Raw genomic sequence first — 16,192 nt, 5'->3', positions numbered from 1 at the left:
TCAATACAGATCTGAACTAAACAAGGTGGCAAATTGAAAAGTTATTTAATATATTTTCTGGTGCTTATTTAGCTCCCGGTTTGTTTTGAGGTTGTTTTTCGTACGTGGCCGTCATATTAAGAGAGTAGTTCTAATACTTTATTCACGGCATTAGAATACATGAGGAGGGCAAAATACCGAGCCATGACTGCGATCGTTGTGTGTTTTCATGATAAAACTTTCTGTCAATTTCTGTATTCAGTTGTGCTGAAATACAAATAAAATGAAAATACTAGATGTACTTCTGATCTCTTGGGTATACAGTCATGTTGTAGTACTCGAGAATGGCTGTGGTCTCAGGTTTAGTTTTGGGACCGGTCTTTCAAGGTCCTGCTGTTGACTGGTCTCGGACCATTAAAGTCTTGGTCTTAAGCAGTAAGTAGTAAAGTTGAAACAAGTCAATCAAACATCGTAAAACAGACAAACTACAGAAATCTGGGACCGTAGGACCGATTCTATTGATGGAGCTGATTTTGTGGAAATGTCTCCACCTCTCATCGGGACGCATTCTTTATGCTTCTTTGCTATAATTTTGTCTTTTTGGTGATTTTGTGAATTGTGCATTGCCTCATACTCGAACTGAAAAATAACCTAGCAGGCTTGGATGAACCGATGGCACTTTTCATTTATTCATCAAGTATCCTGGTTGTGGATTTAATTAAATGCCTAATCCATCTTTTAATAAAGAATCATTTAAATTAAATTTATATCCGCTGAACTCCCCATATGTGTTATTTAGGAACAAATCTTTATTTTACAGGAATTGGCTGGATGGAGGTATATGATCGGTGATGCATATTCTTGATGAAAATGGAAATGTTCTGCCTTTTGAAATCTTTTGTTCTAAATTCAGGATAAATAATAGAAAACAATATAACACTTTAATCAAAGCGCTTCATCAGCCTTTGATCATAATGTCATATCATTTACTCCTCAACCATGTCAATCAAAAGCGTCCTTCTCTCTTTGTTAATGGACAGTCTGTCACTGATCCCAGTCTGCACAACACTTTCATACGTTGTTTGTTTGTCAGAGAACTCTATCCTATTTCACTTTACAGAACCCAAATTTCTAAGCACTTTCCCAAAGAGGAAGTGAACAAATTAAGGAGAAAATATATACAATTTCCTAATGCTCCAAAAGTAAAGGAAGTTCATTTCAAATTGATCAATGGCAAATACACTTCCAAGGAGTTTCTAAGACTTCGTTTTGGTTTTGAAGAGAATTCTTGCACCTTTTGTGACTGTGATATTGAGACTGTTGATCACTTGCTCTTTGAATGTATATTTGTGAGTACTTTCTGGGAAGACTTGGAGTTCATCTAAATTTGCATCCCCATCTCATCTGGACAAAGACAATGTTTTATTTGGAATAGTTATAGCCGACAGCCTGCAAGACCTAACTTTGAATGTTTTACTGATGATGGGGAAGCTTTTCATTCTCAAAAACAAATATATGAAGACCAAGCCAAATTTCAATATTTTTCACAAAGAGCTTTGTCTGTACTTTAAATCTCTTAATTCATGTAGAAGAAAAATAGTATAAGATTATATCATTTTGTAAAAGAATGGAAACTCAATGAAAACCCCTCGTGTATGTTCTTTTTTTATTATCATTTCTTTTTGGTTCCTTTTTGTTTTCAGTTTTATCTTGTGGTTGTTTAGTTGATGTGTGTATGTCTTTAATGTTGGATTGTATTATCAAAGTTATTATCATTGCCTGGAATGTTTGTTAAAGTTTAATAAAAAAAAAATCTGAAAAACCTGCAGAAGTAATTGAGGAGTCTCATCGTTTACCGTCCCCCGTTCCACTTCCGGTCTCTCTTCCGTTCCATAACACGCATGTAAACAGAGTGTCGCTTCAGTTTAGAAGTTTTCTTCAAACTTTGACAACATGAGTGCTGACAGCAGTGCTGGAAACGTTTCTGTGCCTCTACGAAATCTACTGAACTCCACCGAGTGTATCAGAGACCGAGTAAGAGGTAAATTTTGCGCATTTATCTGCGTCGCAGCACGAATAATTAACCCGTTAGCCACTGCTAGCTTGTCATGCTAACGTTAGCAATAACGCTTTAAATTTTAATTATTTATCTAATAGCTAGTTTCAAAAATGTTGCTGTCGTATATTGATGAAAAATGTTAGGTTTCTATCTAAAAACCGCTTGAAATAAAAGCGCTTATCCAGTATACGAGCAGCTCTGTCCAGTTAGAGTAGCTAAATAGCAGGAGGTGTGACGTCATGTTTTACACTTTTTCTAGTTATTCTGATGTGGCAGCGAAGCCGTGGAAACATACAGATACAATACACACGAAGGTTTTTGAAGTTGAAACACTTCACCACCTGTTTTTGTATGTGATGACCATTTTTTAGTGATTGAAATACATCAGATGTGTTTAACTCACTACAAAGAATGTGCTTCTCAATGTGCTCAGGAATCCTTCAACTTGAAAACAAATGAACTCAAAGTGTAAAACACAACAATCCAGAGTAGCACTTACTAATAATCTGGAAATAAAAGCACTATATGTTGCAGGAAAGACAGACAGAACAGTAACCTGACATAATTTCACAAGTTGCCACCTATACCGCTTAATACTGTTCAGGGTCGCCGGAGCCAATCGCAGGGTAAACACTGGACAATCCATCACAGGACAACCACACTCACAGTTAACCTCAAATGCTTGTTTTTGTACTGTGGGAGGAAGCAAGAGTACCCTTAGGAAACACACGGGGAGAACATGCATAGTCCACATACAAAAGCCCGGCTGTGAGGGGAGAGCACTCGCCACTGCTCCACCATGCATCCATCCATCCATTTTCTCCCGCTTATCCGTTTCCGTGTCGTCGGGGTGGCAGATCACTGAGCACTGTCACCCAGATCACATTGCACCGATTAAGAACCTTTCCTCCGGTGATGAGCCCACGGGAAGGTGGCGCCCGGCGTGGGACATGAACCCACTACCTTGAGAGTTCAAGTCTCATGCTCTACCAACTGAGCTAGCCGACCCAAAACATACGTATGGAAAATAAAAAGCTGAGATAAACATTTTAAAATATTCAGTTTTGTCAAATTAAAGTTGTTTGTCCTTATTTAAAAGCTAGATTATATCAGATTATATAAATTTACAGACTTTTGTTTATCAAAATGGCAATTTTTTCATTTAGGAAATGTCCCATCATCCTTGTCATCTTTTAGCTTTGAGTCCAGTATGTGTTCATAACCTTCAGGGTGCTATTGGGCTATTTCTCAACTACATGCTTAATTCCCACTACAGATGGGGAACCAAACGAGTCCGATGGAGCATTTAACCTCTCCAACTTCTGGGACACTTTGAGTTGAGTATCACCTCTGTCATTTCTTATCACCCTCTTGTTGATATCGACATCTCACTGATTATTTCTTGTAGTCTTTGTAATATCATCTCTCAGAGTGTAAATCATCCTCATGATACAGTTTTATCAGATGCAGTCACTTAAAGTTGTTTATTTAAACTGAGTTGTTGTCTTTTATCCAGACCAGGCAGCGAAGGCAGTGTCCCAAGAGGCAACAAAGCTCAGCCTGGGCTTCTCTAAAGCCCCCGTGCCTTCACAGCAGGTCAGTTTACGATTAGATTATCTCAACTAATGGAGCAAAATGATTTCAGGCAGCTCTTACAGCGTATCTGTTACAGATAAATGGAAGTGCCAACCATCTGATCGGGACATTGTGTCTTGATGCACTGATGCTGCAGACAACAATAAAAGCCCATCATATAGTCTCACTTTAGTCCAGAGGCCACATGCAACACAATTAGATCTTGACTACATCAGTGCAGCAACATATTTATATTTTGAATAATACCATCTTTTTAAAAAAAATTTTTTTACAATTCAAGTGTTTTGTTTTATTGCCCAGACGGTATAAATACAGCATGAAAAGCTAATATTCTGTTTCAACAAAACCTTAATAAAATAATTTTTTTTCATTAAATTCTCTAAATTTTAAAAAGAAAAATAAGTGTTATTTCAAAGGTATAAAATGCAGTGAACATCAATAAGATGTATCAGCTTGGGTCTCAGTGCTGTCTGATGTCTGCTATGTTTGCTCAGAAACTATATTTCCCGGCACATAAAATTGCCTCCAGTCAGTTTATATACCCCCAGGCCGTATTTTCCCTTGTGACCAGCCAGTTTTTTGCCCTGGGTTGCATGTTTGACACCAATGTGCCTTACAATGGATAGGATTGATGCATTGAAATGAACAAGATGTATTTCTGTTTTGAAAATTGTCTCTTTTTTCTCTCACTGTCTGCAGGATGCAGAGAAGTTGTCAGAGTCGACCCTGAAGAGTGTTCTCGCTTTGTCCACAGTTTATTACTGGCTGCCAAAGAGTCAAGGTAACGTCGGGTTAGGAGCGTCCCTGTCCTGCAGCTTCGCACTATTGTTGGTTTAACATCCAGGTGTGTCTCACTGTTTCTCTCCTCTCGTCTGCTCAGGCTTGACTCTGCGCCGGCAGATCAGAGACGCCACAGTGGAAGTCCTGGAGGGAGTCATGCAGCTGCTGGAGACGATACTCAGCTCTCCTCTACAGACGTAAAGACCACTCAGACTTGTATACGGCCACAGATTGTGTCATATATTTCACATGCTATGCTAAACCAATAAACTTGCTCCTTGTATAACAAGTGGCAGAGTAAATTAAACAGTGATTGATAATAAAAATACATTCACAAGGGCACAAAGCTCAGAACTGCAGGCAGTTCTCCCACCTCCAAAACAAAAACAAAAATACTAATCAATCAATAGGTAAATAACTGAGATGTAGTACAATATAGTAAAATAAAAAAATGTGTCCTCCATCAAGTGAAAACACATCAATTTTGTGTTTTCATTTCAGAGACGTTTTGTGTTTACACGGCAACGTTTTGAAGACATTGTCCGTTTACATGGAAAATGGTGTCGTTTCAAGGTTGGGCCACTAGTGGGTGCTGTTGTTTGTTTTTGTAATGAAACCAAACACAAATCCAGCAGAGAACAATGGGCTATAAACATAAACAATGGGAGAACACAGACATTTTAGTCGACAGATGACCAAGTTGGATTGTTATTACGGTGACTGTCAAAATAAAAGTACCAAGTCCCAGGACAATATGGACTAAGAGTCATGACACCACAGTGACCGTCTACTACCTGTACGTGTGCAGTAGGTTTGCTCCCGTTGGAACGTATTCAAAAGGTTCAGCGACACTGAGCACCATTGTCATGTAAACACAGACACCCAGAACACAACAAAGGTTTTGTGTTTTTCACGTTGTTGTGTAAACGGTGCTTTCATACTTAATATGCTTAATAAAAAAAGCTTCCAGATTCTCTCAAAATTCTGCTGTTTAGCCTCTAATATGATCTTACCCTGTCTAATGGTAAGCTTGACCAGGTTTTCCTCTTCCGTTGTTCAGCAGTTGGTCTATAATTTGATTTCCATAAACATTTTTTTTGCGTTGATCAACCTGACATCAAGTGAGCCTCTCATTTTTATTGTAAGTCATTTTTTCTCAGTGTAACCCCAGTAAGAAAAAAATTGAAATCCAATCTTTACATTTTGTACATATATCTGTGGTGTTTTTGTTATATTTATTCAATTCTACCGGGGTCACATAAGTCTATATTAAACATTTATATTGGATCATTTTTAGAGATGTGTTGCTGAGTAAAAGTGAGACTCCGTCAAGGTATCTGAATGGCTTCCAGGCTCCAAACATCCATCTGATGCATGTAAATAATCGCTTTCAATGGGGTGCTCTCGGTTTTCTTTTACATACAGCACTTATACCCTCTGTTGTGTTTTTGTTCTCTCTCTTCTTCCCCTTCTGTCCTTTCCTTTTCCTTCAGTCTGAGCCAGGAGCAGCTGACTTCCACAGGCGGAGTGTGGGCTGCATGCGACCAGTTCGTCCACCTTCCGCAGGGTGAGTTCATCACAGACAAATAGAAGTCAATTTTCCAGCCTCGACTTATCCAAACGCACTCTTTTGCTCAGAGGCAGTACTTTTGTTTGTAAGCAGCTGTGTTGCTCCAGGCAGCCTGCAGGTGGTGATGTTCCACTCCAGTTTGCTTCTGTGGATTTTAGCTCATCAAATCCTGAAGCTGGACTCATGAATTTGACTCAGGATAAAGTTCTCTGCTTATTCAGAGTGACGAGATTATTTTCAGTGTTTCTGTCGTTTCCGTGGAAATGGACGTCGTTTTTGGATCGTTGCCGTGGAAACACGAAGGAGCAAAACGGCTAAAATGAGGGAAAAAGGCTGAAAATCTAATGGAATATTCACCATCCTAACTATTAATGGAAACTTTATAAAAAATGCAACGAAAGATACAGTTTTATATCAAAACTGTCTGAAAGTTTCAAAGCTGTGTTAACCTCCTTTTAATTTCAAGGTTAAAATTGATCTGGTGGAAAGTCACAAAATAAGCGCGTTTCCTTCACAGGGAGCAGAGTACATGAACTTCCCCAACTCAATGTGTGTTTTCTGGTGATGGAGGCAAACAGGAAGTCCGAGCTGTGTGTTGGATTTGATCCCACAATGAGGTTTTTGCAGAGTTTTGATGGGAGCAGCTTTATAGATGTACCAGAGGAGAGTCAACCATCCGACGCTACAGAGTTCAGTGACGAGTGAGAGACTTACAGCCGGTTTTGGAACTTTTAAGATTCTATACCGCCATTCACAGACGGTACATCACCGGAGTGGATGAAAGGCTTAAAGACAGAGGCAACAAGTCATCTCCACTCCTCTATTCTCACTTTAGCCGGGTGAAGGTCATTGATCATCCCTCCACCCTGGCTGGAGCTGAACCACAGTTTTCGGGGCCTCGTGTTAATCCTCAATCAAAGTTCAGGTCCGGCCCAGATACCGACACATGACGTGATGTTTAAAAAAAAGAAATCACAACAAAAACACAAGGTTGTGTCGTCATATGTCTTCTTATAATCCAGACTGATGGAATCTTAGCAGACATGGATTTAGTGTGAAACCTCTCGCAGTGAATCACACTATTTTGGGATTGTTTACATATTTACAGGGCGAGACGTGTGTGAAGCTGCACAGACAGTTTGTCATCCACTGCTGTGGTTTTTGTCTTTTGTTCAGGATGACCTTTGGTTTCAGACGACCTTCGGCTCGCCAGACGTTTTATTTCATGCTGTACATGTGACGCATTTCTGGCTCCTTATTCATTAAACATGATATCAAATTTTACGTTACAATCATCTGTGTGAACTCGTATCGAGGTGCTTCTCATTCCCATCACCTTTTTCTTTGTTACTTGTATTTGTAGTTTTTTGAAGAATAAGATTTAACAAAATATCCCCGTTTTGTGTTTCTATCTATACATTATCTTTCCTTTTTTTTAATGCGACATCCCTGTGATCAATCAATTACACCTTTATAATATTTCTCCGGTTTCACAAGACTTCACTAACAGATGATAAACTGTTTCCTCCACAGACAATAAAACCGCAGTGCTGGCGGCTCTGTCCGCTCAGATCGGAGTCGTAAAAGACGCCATAGAGGAAATGGAACAGGTGAACAGAAAATGATCCTTTTTGTTAATCTCCGACGCAAAGAGATCTTCTCCTCTTTCACCTTTCCTCTGCCATGTTGAACTCGAGCTTGAAAAATTAATTGTTAACCAAACAAATAACGCATCAAAAGAATTATTAACCTGGCTGCATGTTGGGTCTATTGTTTGTCTTGAAAAGGAGTTTGAAGCTGGTCAGACTGTGAAGAGGCAGATTACAGTCTAAATACACACATTTGCTCTCTTTCGTGTTTTGTTGTAACGTTACAACCTTTATATTCCCATCATGTGGCCTCTGGCAGTTGTTGGCATCTTTACTTCTTCTGACCATAAAACCGGCTTTCTTATCGAGCTTTGTTTTCATTCCAGTGGCACAAAAGAGATATGATCCGATCACATATGAAACTAGTCAAAAACACGCTGTGTTAATAAAGACCTAAAGGTGATCTTAGGCTTCTTTTACACGACATGGTTGTGTTGCAGTTAATTATACCGAGTGTGGAACTTCAACAGGCGTTATCCGAGGCTCAGGATCCGTTCAACGATGTCCTCCACGACGACCAAGAGGACGACGATCCTGAAGACCGCGAGGCGTCGTGGACAGACAAGGACCGGCGGGTGATCGGCCCGTGTCAGGGGCTCATGAAGGCGTCCCTGGCCTGCATGAGGAAACTGACGTCGGCCATCAAAGCCAACGGAGACGTCGGCACGCCTCACAGTGTGGCTCAGCTCGATGACCTGACGGACCCCATCAGGGAAATCAGTCCTGGGTGGGTACACACACACACACACACACACACACACACACACACACACACACACACACCCCACACCCCACACCCCACACCCCACACCCCACACACACCACACACCACACACCACACACCACACACCACACACCACACACCACACACACCACACACCACACACCACACACCACACACACAGTGAATCACAGTGAAAGCACTCGCAGCGTTTCCCTTTTTCCACATTTTGTTATGTTACAGCCTTATTCTTAAATGGATGAAATAAATTTTTTTCCTCAAAACTCTACACACAACACCCCATGATGACGACATGAATAAAGACTGATGCGACGGTGCAAACATCCCCCCAAAAATAAAAGCTTTTTTCATGTTATTATTATGGGGTGTTGTGTGTAGAGTTTTGAGGAAAAAACTCATTTAATCCAGTTTGGAATAAGGCTGTAACATAACAAAATGTGGAAAAAGGGAAGCGCTGTGCTTTGCAATGCAATGTAGGAGAGTTTTGAAATTCTAGTTTAACAAGATTAGAACAGGAAAGATGACATGAGATAAAGCCAGATCCATAAAAAGCTCCAAAACTGGGGTGTTAAACATAAGACCCGTGGGCCATAATCAGCCCGCAAGAGGCTCCAATCTGGCCAAACATCCAAGCAAATTGTAAAAATTCAAAGAAAATAAATCTTTTTAACAGATTTCTTAAGAGTAGTGGACACGACACAACATTGAGACCCGAGCTGAGATCTCAGTGACGCTGCCTTGAAAGATAGCCGCCTGGTTGCTAAGAAACTGGTGTCAAGGCCACGCTGTCGGGGGTTGGTTTGTAAAAAACATGCATCATGCAACAGGTTTTGTGGACATTTCACTGTATTCTGCGTCATTAAAATTGGCTTTAAAAAAAGTAAGGGCAATGGTTCTATTGTGAGCTCCTGGAGCCGCCACGACGTCTCACTCTGCCTCACTCTGCCTCACTCTGCCTCGTTCTTTCCTGCTCAGCATCGACGACCTGGCTCTGTGTCTCTACCCTCCCATGGACTACAGCGGAGTGGAGAACCACGTAAGACACACACACACACACACACACACACACACACACACACACACACACACACACACACACACACACACACACACACACACACACACACACACACACACACACACACACACACACACACACACACACACACACACACACAGTCGTGACTATTAAAGAGTTTTTAAATCTCCATTGAAAAGTCCCTGATCTTGTCCTCGAGCCTGTTGTTGGCCAGAGTTTCCGTCTCACACATGCTTCTCGCGCTCCAGCGTGTTAAATAACCGCAGAGGAGCTCGACCTGATCTTCAGTTCTGCTTCATTCCTGTGAGGATGTAGGTTCGAAACAATGAAGGTTAAATATGCGATAAGTTTATGTCCTGTATGATCGTTGTAGATGCAGCCGAAGCTGAAATTACACATCAATATCTTATTTTTAAGTGAAATTACAATAATGTCTTTCCCTATTTCAAGAGTTTTTCTGCACAGATTTTCTTCATCATGATAATAGATTAGATTAGATTTATTTATTAAACATTTTTAATTAAATGTTGTATCATGGCTCTACTTTGTGGGGATGCACCCATACCAGTAGTACTGTGTGTGGAAAACAAGCACATTATGACTAAACGTGAATGAATAAAAGCACTTCTATGAAGACGATTCAAGTGAAAACGCATCGTTTTTCTGATCTTGTTTTAGAAAAGTTTTTCCGCGGCAACGTTCTGAAATCGATGTCTGTTTCCACAGTAAATGCAGAAACTCTGAAAATGATGTAGTTAACATGTCGGGACACAAGAACAAGCTTGAAACTAAAATATTCAAACTGATATCTTTAAATCATCAAAGAACGAGGATCGACAAATCAGTGTTCTTGTTTTTTACAGCGAATGAACGCACCTTAAAATTCTATTGCGCTTTATTCTAATCTGCCTTAAAGAAAATCTACATTCTGTCATTTGTCTTTCTCATTTTAACTCTTGCTAATTCTTTGTTAATTTTGTAAAATCAGTTTTATATGCTTTTAAATCTGAGGATGTGAGGTGTCACCTCTTGGCCAGGTCACCTTTGTAAAAGAGATCTTGATGGGTTTTCTTTTTCTGGGTAAATAAAGGTTTTCCTTATTAACACTGGGAGAACACGGACATTCTGGTGGACAGACCACCAGGTTAGATTGTTATTACTGTGACTGTCATAATAAAACTACCAAGTTAGATTGTTATTACTGTGACTGTCATAATAAAACTACCAAGTTAGATTGTTATTACTGTGACTGTCATAATAAAACTACCAAGTTAGATTGTTATTACTGTGACTGTCATAATAAAACTACCAAGTTAGATTGTTATTACTGTGACTGTCATAATAAAACTACCAAGTTAGATTGTTATTACTGTGACTGTCATAATAAAACTACCAAGTTAGATTGTTATTACTGTGACTGTCATAATAAAACTACCAGGTTAGATTGTTATTACTGTGACCGTCATAATAAAACTACCAAGTTAGATTGTTATTACTGTGACCGTCATAATAAAACTACCAGGTTAGATTGTTATTACTGTGACCGTCATAATAAAACTACCAAGTTGGATTGTTTTTACGGTGACTGTCAAAATAAAACTACCAAGTTGGATTGTTATTACTGCGACTGTCAAAATAAAACTACCAAGTTGGATTGTTATTACTGTGACTGTCAAAATAAAACTACCACGTTGGATTGTTATTACTGCGACTGTCAAAATAAAACTACCAAGTTGGATTGTTATTACTGCGACTGTCAAAATAAAACTACCAAGATGGATTGTTATTACTGCGACTGTCAAAATAAAACTACCAAGTCCCAGTAGAATATGGACTGAGTCTGGAGGACAACATTGTTTTTATTGTCCATCTACTGAGCACGTGCAGAAGAAGTGTTTACCACAGCCGCGGTGTGCAGGACAGTAGCAGCGTTTCCGGCGTCTAAACAGAGACGGAGCCGAAGCTTTGTAAAAGAATGTTGGTCCCCCCTCTGTTTCCACCGAGCTGGATCGTTTTCAAAAAAGTTCTGCCTTCGGAGTCGTTTTCAAAAAGTTGCGAGAAAAACTTTTACTTGAAAGCATTGTCATATCAGAAAACGCAGCTCTGAGATGATAAAAGCCTCATTTCTCTTTTTAAATAAGAGTTTTTAATTTGTGTAAATGTAGAGAGCAAAGTAGAACCTGCTCACCGCCCTCGTGGAAGGGTTATTAGTTGTGAAATCCAGGATTCCGTCAGGATAAAGTAGTTCCACTGACGTCTTTTACATTCCTCTAAACGAGCCGTGACGCCAGAGCCGGCTGAGGTCAGCAGCTGCCTCGACCTTTGACCTCTGAGTCAGTGCAGGAGTGGGAGTGAACCTGTCCAACTGGAGCAGAAAGGTGACGCTGGTGAGTCAGGTTAGTTTTACCTGAATGACCTCTCACACACTTCGTGTTTCACCAGCGCCGTCTGGCTTTCAGGAGGGATTAGCATCAGTCTGTACTTCCCAAAATCATTCCTCAGATGTTCTCTGTGGGTTTGTGTTCGAATTATAGTCACAATGCAGTTTAATGATTCGTTTGCAGCTGAATATTACTGAAACGTTGAACTCTGTGTACTTTCAGTTTTGATTTCAGTCTTGATCAAAACAGACCAGAAAATCATATTTCTTTATTTCTATGTTTTTGTGGCTCGGTTAAGAAGTTGTGGAAAACAGGTTGTAGATGTTGTTACTGTTTTACACAAATGTCCACTTTGTACAAACTATCTTGATATGTTGGAAGAACATGATTTACAGTCCGTCTCATTTTGTCATTCACATTAATATTGACTGCGGACATCGATCGTACTCAGAACAATAGCGCCGTGTCGCGCTAAGCCTCGAAAACGTGTATGATGGCCGTCACTACTTGTCACCGCCTAATTTGGCTTAAATTCATATTTTTTCGCCAAAATATAGCGAATTCTCGGGTCGTGTACACAATTCGCAACTGACTTCCGGTTTGTATTACACCCAGTAACGAGCAACGTGATTGGTCAATTGATACCATTTTGAAAGGCGATCTCTGAAGCAGAGAGGAGGAATTTTATTTCCAAGATGCTGACGTTTGATATCTGCAGAATAAATATGGACCAGTGATCGATCTAATTTTCCCTTTCCAAAATGGTGACACATGTTTGGATAACTGCACATCATTCAAGCTTTTCATTGAAGATAAAATTTTCTTTGCTCTGAAAATGCTGATTTTGATATAAGTATTGACAATCATAACCCCTCCCCCATCCACCCCGGTCGCTGATCAAAACATTTTGGACACCCAGATTTTGGGGCTGGACACCCAAAACACGAATTTCTGCCTAAAGCCTTGCTCTCCGGTCTACCTGCTGCCGACGCATAACGTCATGTAATACTTGTAATACTTGCATATCGGTGCATCCCTAATAAAAGAGCCTTTTCTTTAAAACTTGCATTGCAGGTAGTTGCTGAAGAAAAATGGTTAAAAATGAGAAACTATACCTGATGAGTCGAGGTGTCTCTAATCGGGTTGTGTTTTAACTTCTCTACCTTCTGAGCGAAGACATCGGGAGACATTTTACTCTTCAATGTTGTAACACATGAACATTGATTAAAAAACATCTTCTCTGCTCCTCAGGTGTCTAAACTGGCTGCTCTTTTAAAGAAAGTTCTGGAGATTATCAGGTAAGAAGGATTCACCCGCAGGAAGCGGCTAAGGTCGAACCGGGTGAGAGGAGTGGGGGAGGGGGCCTGGGGGAGAGGAAGAAGGGGGTGGGGGCTGCTCTATGATTGAACGAAAAGTCGGGAACGCGAAATGTCCTCAGGTGAAGAAACGTTGTGTGTGTCTGAGAAGGTTTTAGAAACATGTACAGTGGGGCAAAAAAGTATTTAGTCAGCCACCGATTGTGCAAGTTCTCTCACTTAAAATGATGACAGAGGTCTGTAATTTTCATCATAGGTACACTTAAACTGTGAGAGACAGAATGTGAAAAAAAAATCCAGGAATTCACATTGTAGGAATTTTAAAGAATTTATTTGTAAATTATGGTGGAAAATAAGTATTTGGTCAATAACAAAAATTCAACTCAATACTTTGTAATATAACCTTTGTTGGCAATAACAGAGGTCAAACGATTACTATAGGTCTTTACCAGGTTTGCACACACAGTAGCTGGTATTTTGGCCCATTCCTCCAGGCAGATCTTCTCGAGAGCAGTGATGTTTTGGGGCTGTCGCCGAGCAACACGGACTTTCAACTCCCTCCACAGATTTTCTATGGGGTTGAGGTCTGGAGACTGGCTAGGCCTCTCCAGGACTTTCAAATGCTTCTTACGGAGCCACTCCTTCGTTGCCCGGGCGGTGTGTTTGGGATCATTGTCATGCTGGAAGACCCAGCCACGTTTCATCTTCAAAGCTCTCACTGATGGAAGGAGGTTTTGGCTCAAAATCTCACGATACATGGCCCCATTCATTCTTTCCTTAACACGGATCAGTCGTCCTGTCCCCTTAGCAGAAAAACAGCCCCAAAGCATGATGTTTCCACCCCCATGCTTCACAGTAGGTATGGTGTTCTTGGGATGCAACTCAGTATTCTTCTTCCTCCAAACACGACGAGTTGTGTTTATACCAAAAAGTTCTATTTTGGTTTCATCTGACCACATGACATTCTCCCAATCCTCTGCTGTATCATCCATGTGCTCTCTGGCAAACTTCAGACGGGCCTGGACATGCACTGGCTTAAGCAGGGGGACACGTCTGGCACTGCAGGATTTGATTCCCTGTCGGCGTAGTGTGTTACTGATGGTAACCTTTGTTACTTTGGTCCCAGCTCTCTGCAGGTCATTCACCAGGTCCCCCCGTGTGGTTCTGGGATTTTTGCTCACCGTTCTCATGATCATTTTGACCCCACGGGATGAGATCTTGCGTGGAGCCCCAGATCGAGGGAGATTATCAGTGGTCTTGTATGTCTTCCATTTTCTGATAATTGCTCCCACAGTTGATTTTTTCACACCAAGCTGCTTGCCTATTGTAGATTCACTCTTCCAAGTCTGGTGCAGGTCTACAATCCTTTTCCTGGTGTCCTTCGACAGCTCTTTGGTCTTGGCCATAGTGGAGTTTGGAGTCTGACTGTTTGAGGTTGTGGACAGGTGTCTTTTATACAGATAACGAGTTCAAACAGGTGCCATGAATACAGGTAACGAGTGGAGGACAGAAGAGCTTCTTAAAGAAGAAGTTACAGGTCTGTGAGAGCCAGAGAGCTTTCTTGTTTGAAGTGACCAAATACTTATTTTCCACCATAATTTACAAATAAATTCTTTAAAATTCCTACAATGTGAATTCCTGGATCTTTTTTCACATTCTGTCTCTAACAGTTGAAGTGTACCTATGATGAAAATTACAGACCTCTGTCATCATTTTAAGTGGGAGAACTTGCACAATCGATGGCTGACTAAATACTTTTTTGCCCCACTGTAAGTTTGTAGGCAGTGACTGAGAGAAATGATGACAGGTTCATGTGACCCCCTTCCTCGGTTCTCCCCTTCCCTGGTCCTGTCTTTCTCATCCGGTTCTCTCCGTCTCTGGTCCTGTCTTTCTCATCTGGTTCTCTCCGTCCTGCAGGTCCAGCCACGTGTGCGGAGAGCCTGAGCTGACCTGGATCCAGTTCTTAGACGGAGCCGTCGACCACAACCAGCAGAAAGCCAGAGACCTGATCCAGGAGGACAGTTAGTGTGTGTGTGTGTGTGTGTGTGTGTGTGTGTGTGTGTGTGTGTGTGTGTGTGTGTGTGTGTGTGTGTGTGTGTGTGTGTGTGTGTGTGTGTGTGTGTGTACAAAGAAATGTGTTTGTCTAAGAGAATATCAGTGTGTACACAAATACATGCAGATAATAAAACCAGCATTCATGTCTTGACATGAGCGCGAATCATCACTCATCATGTAACTGGTTACTTTGACCGCCGATTCATGTTTTTCTGATACAGTTTAGCTGCATTGGTCTTCCTGCCAATTCCACCTGCAGCCTTTCATAGGAGAACATGTATAAGAGCACTTCCTGTGATATTAATCAAAACGACACGTCAGTGGAAATACCTGTTAACCTGTTCGTACGTTTTGTGGAATTTGCTCCTGGGCCTTGGTATCCTGCAACGGCGGTGCTCAGGTCAGACCTGCGACGTCTGTACATCACTCAGATCAAACTCTGGGAGACGAATCACTCCTGCAATTTAAAGCCTGCTGTTATAGATTATAGAGCATCTTCCTCCTCTAACACCCAGATTATAGAGCATCTTTCTCCACTAACATCCAGATTATAGAGCACCGTCCTCCTCTAACACCCAAATTATAGAGCATCATCCTCCACTAACATCCAGACTATAGAGCATCTTCCTCCACTAACACCCAGATTATAGAGCATCGTCCTCTAACACCCAGATTATAGAGTATCGACCTCCACGAACACCCAGATTATAAAGGCGTCTTCCTCCACTAACATCCAGATTATAGAGCATCTTCCTCCTCTAAAACCCAGATTATAGAGCATCGACCTCCACGAACACCCAGATTATAAAGGCGTCTTCCTCCACTAACACCCAGATTATAGAGCATCTTCCTTCTCTTACATCCATATTATAGAGCATCTTCCTCCTCTAACACCCAGATTATAGAGCATCGTCCCCCATGAACACCCAGACTATAGAGCATCCCCCACGAACACCCAGATTATAGAGCATCTTCCTCCACTAACATCCAGATTATAGAGCATCGTTGTCCTCTAACACCCAGATC

At 41.0% G+C, this 16,192-nt stretch overlaps 1 protein-coding gene across 1 annotated transcript; it reads left to right on the top strand.

The window, feature by feature from the left end:
* Nucleotides 1–1,846: 1,846 nt before the first annotated feature.
* ccndbp1 (cyclin D-type binding-protein 1) lies at nt 1,847–15,338 on the top strand. Its single transcript, XM_080460644.1, has 11 exons — nt 1,847–2,020; nt 3,315–3,374; nt 3,555–3,634; nt 4,334–4,415; nt 4,515–4,611; nt 5,908–5,981; nt 7,518–7,594; nt 8,104–8,360; nt 9,351–9,411; nt 13,047–13,093; nt 15,029–15,338. Exons 1-11 carry the CDS (start codon nt 1,933–1,935, stop codon nt 15,135–15,137), a joined length of 1,032 nt encoding a protein of 343 aa, XP_080316770.1. The 5' UTR covers nt 1,847–1,932; the 3' UTR covers nt 15,138–15,338.
* The last annotated feature ends 854 nt before the right edge of the window (nt 15,339–16,192 follow it).

The sequence above is a fragment of the Lipophrys pholis genome (genome assembly GCF_963383615.2).
Source record: "Lipophrys pholis genome assembly, chromosome: 4".
NCBI classification, from domain to species: domain Eukaryota; kingdom Metazoa; phylum Chordata; class Actinopteri; order Blenniiformes; family Blenniidae; genus Lipophrys; species Lipophrys pholis.
The sequence above is the reverse complement of the archived record's forward strand: the minus strand, read 5'-3'. Positions and strand labels throughout refer to the sequence as shown.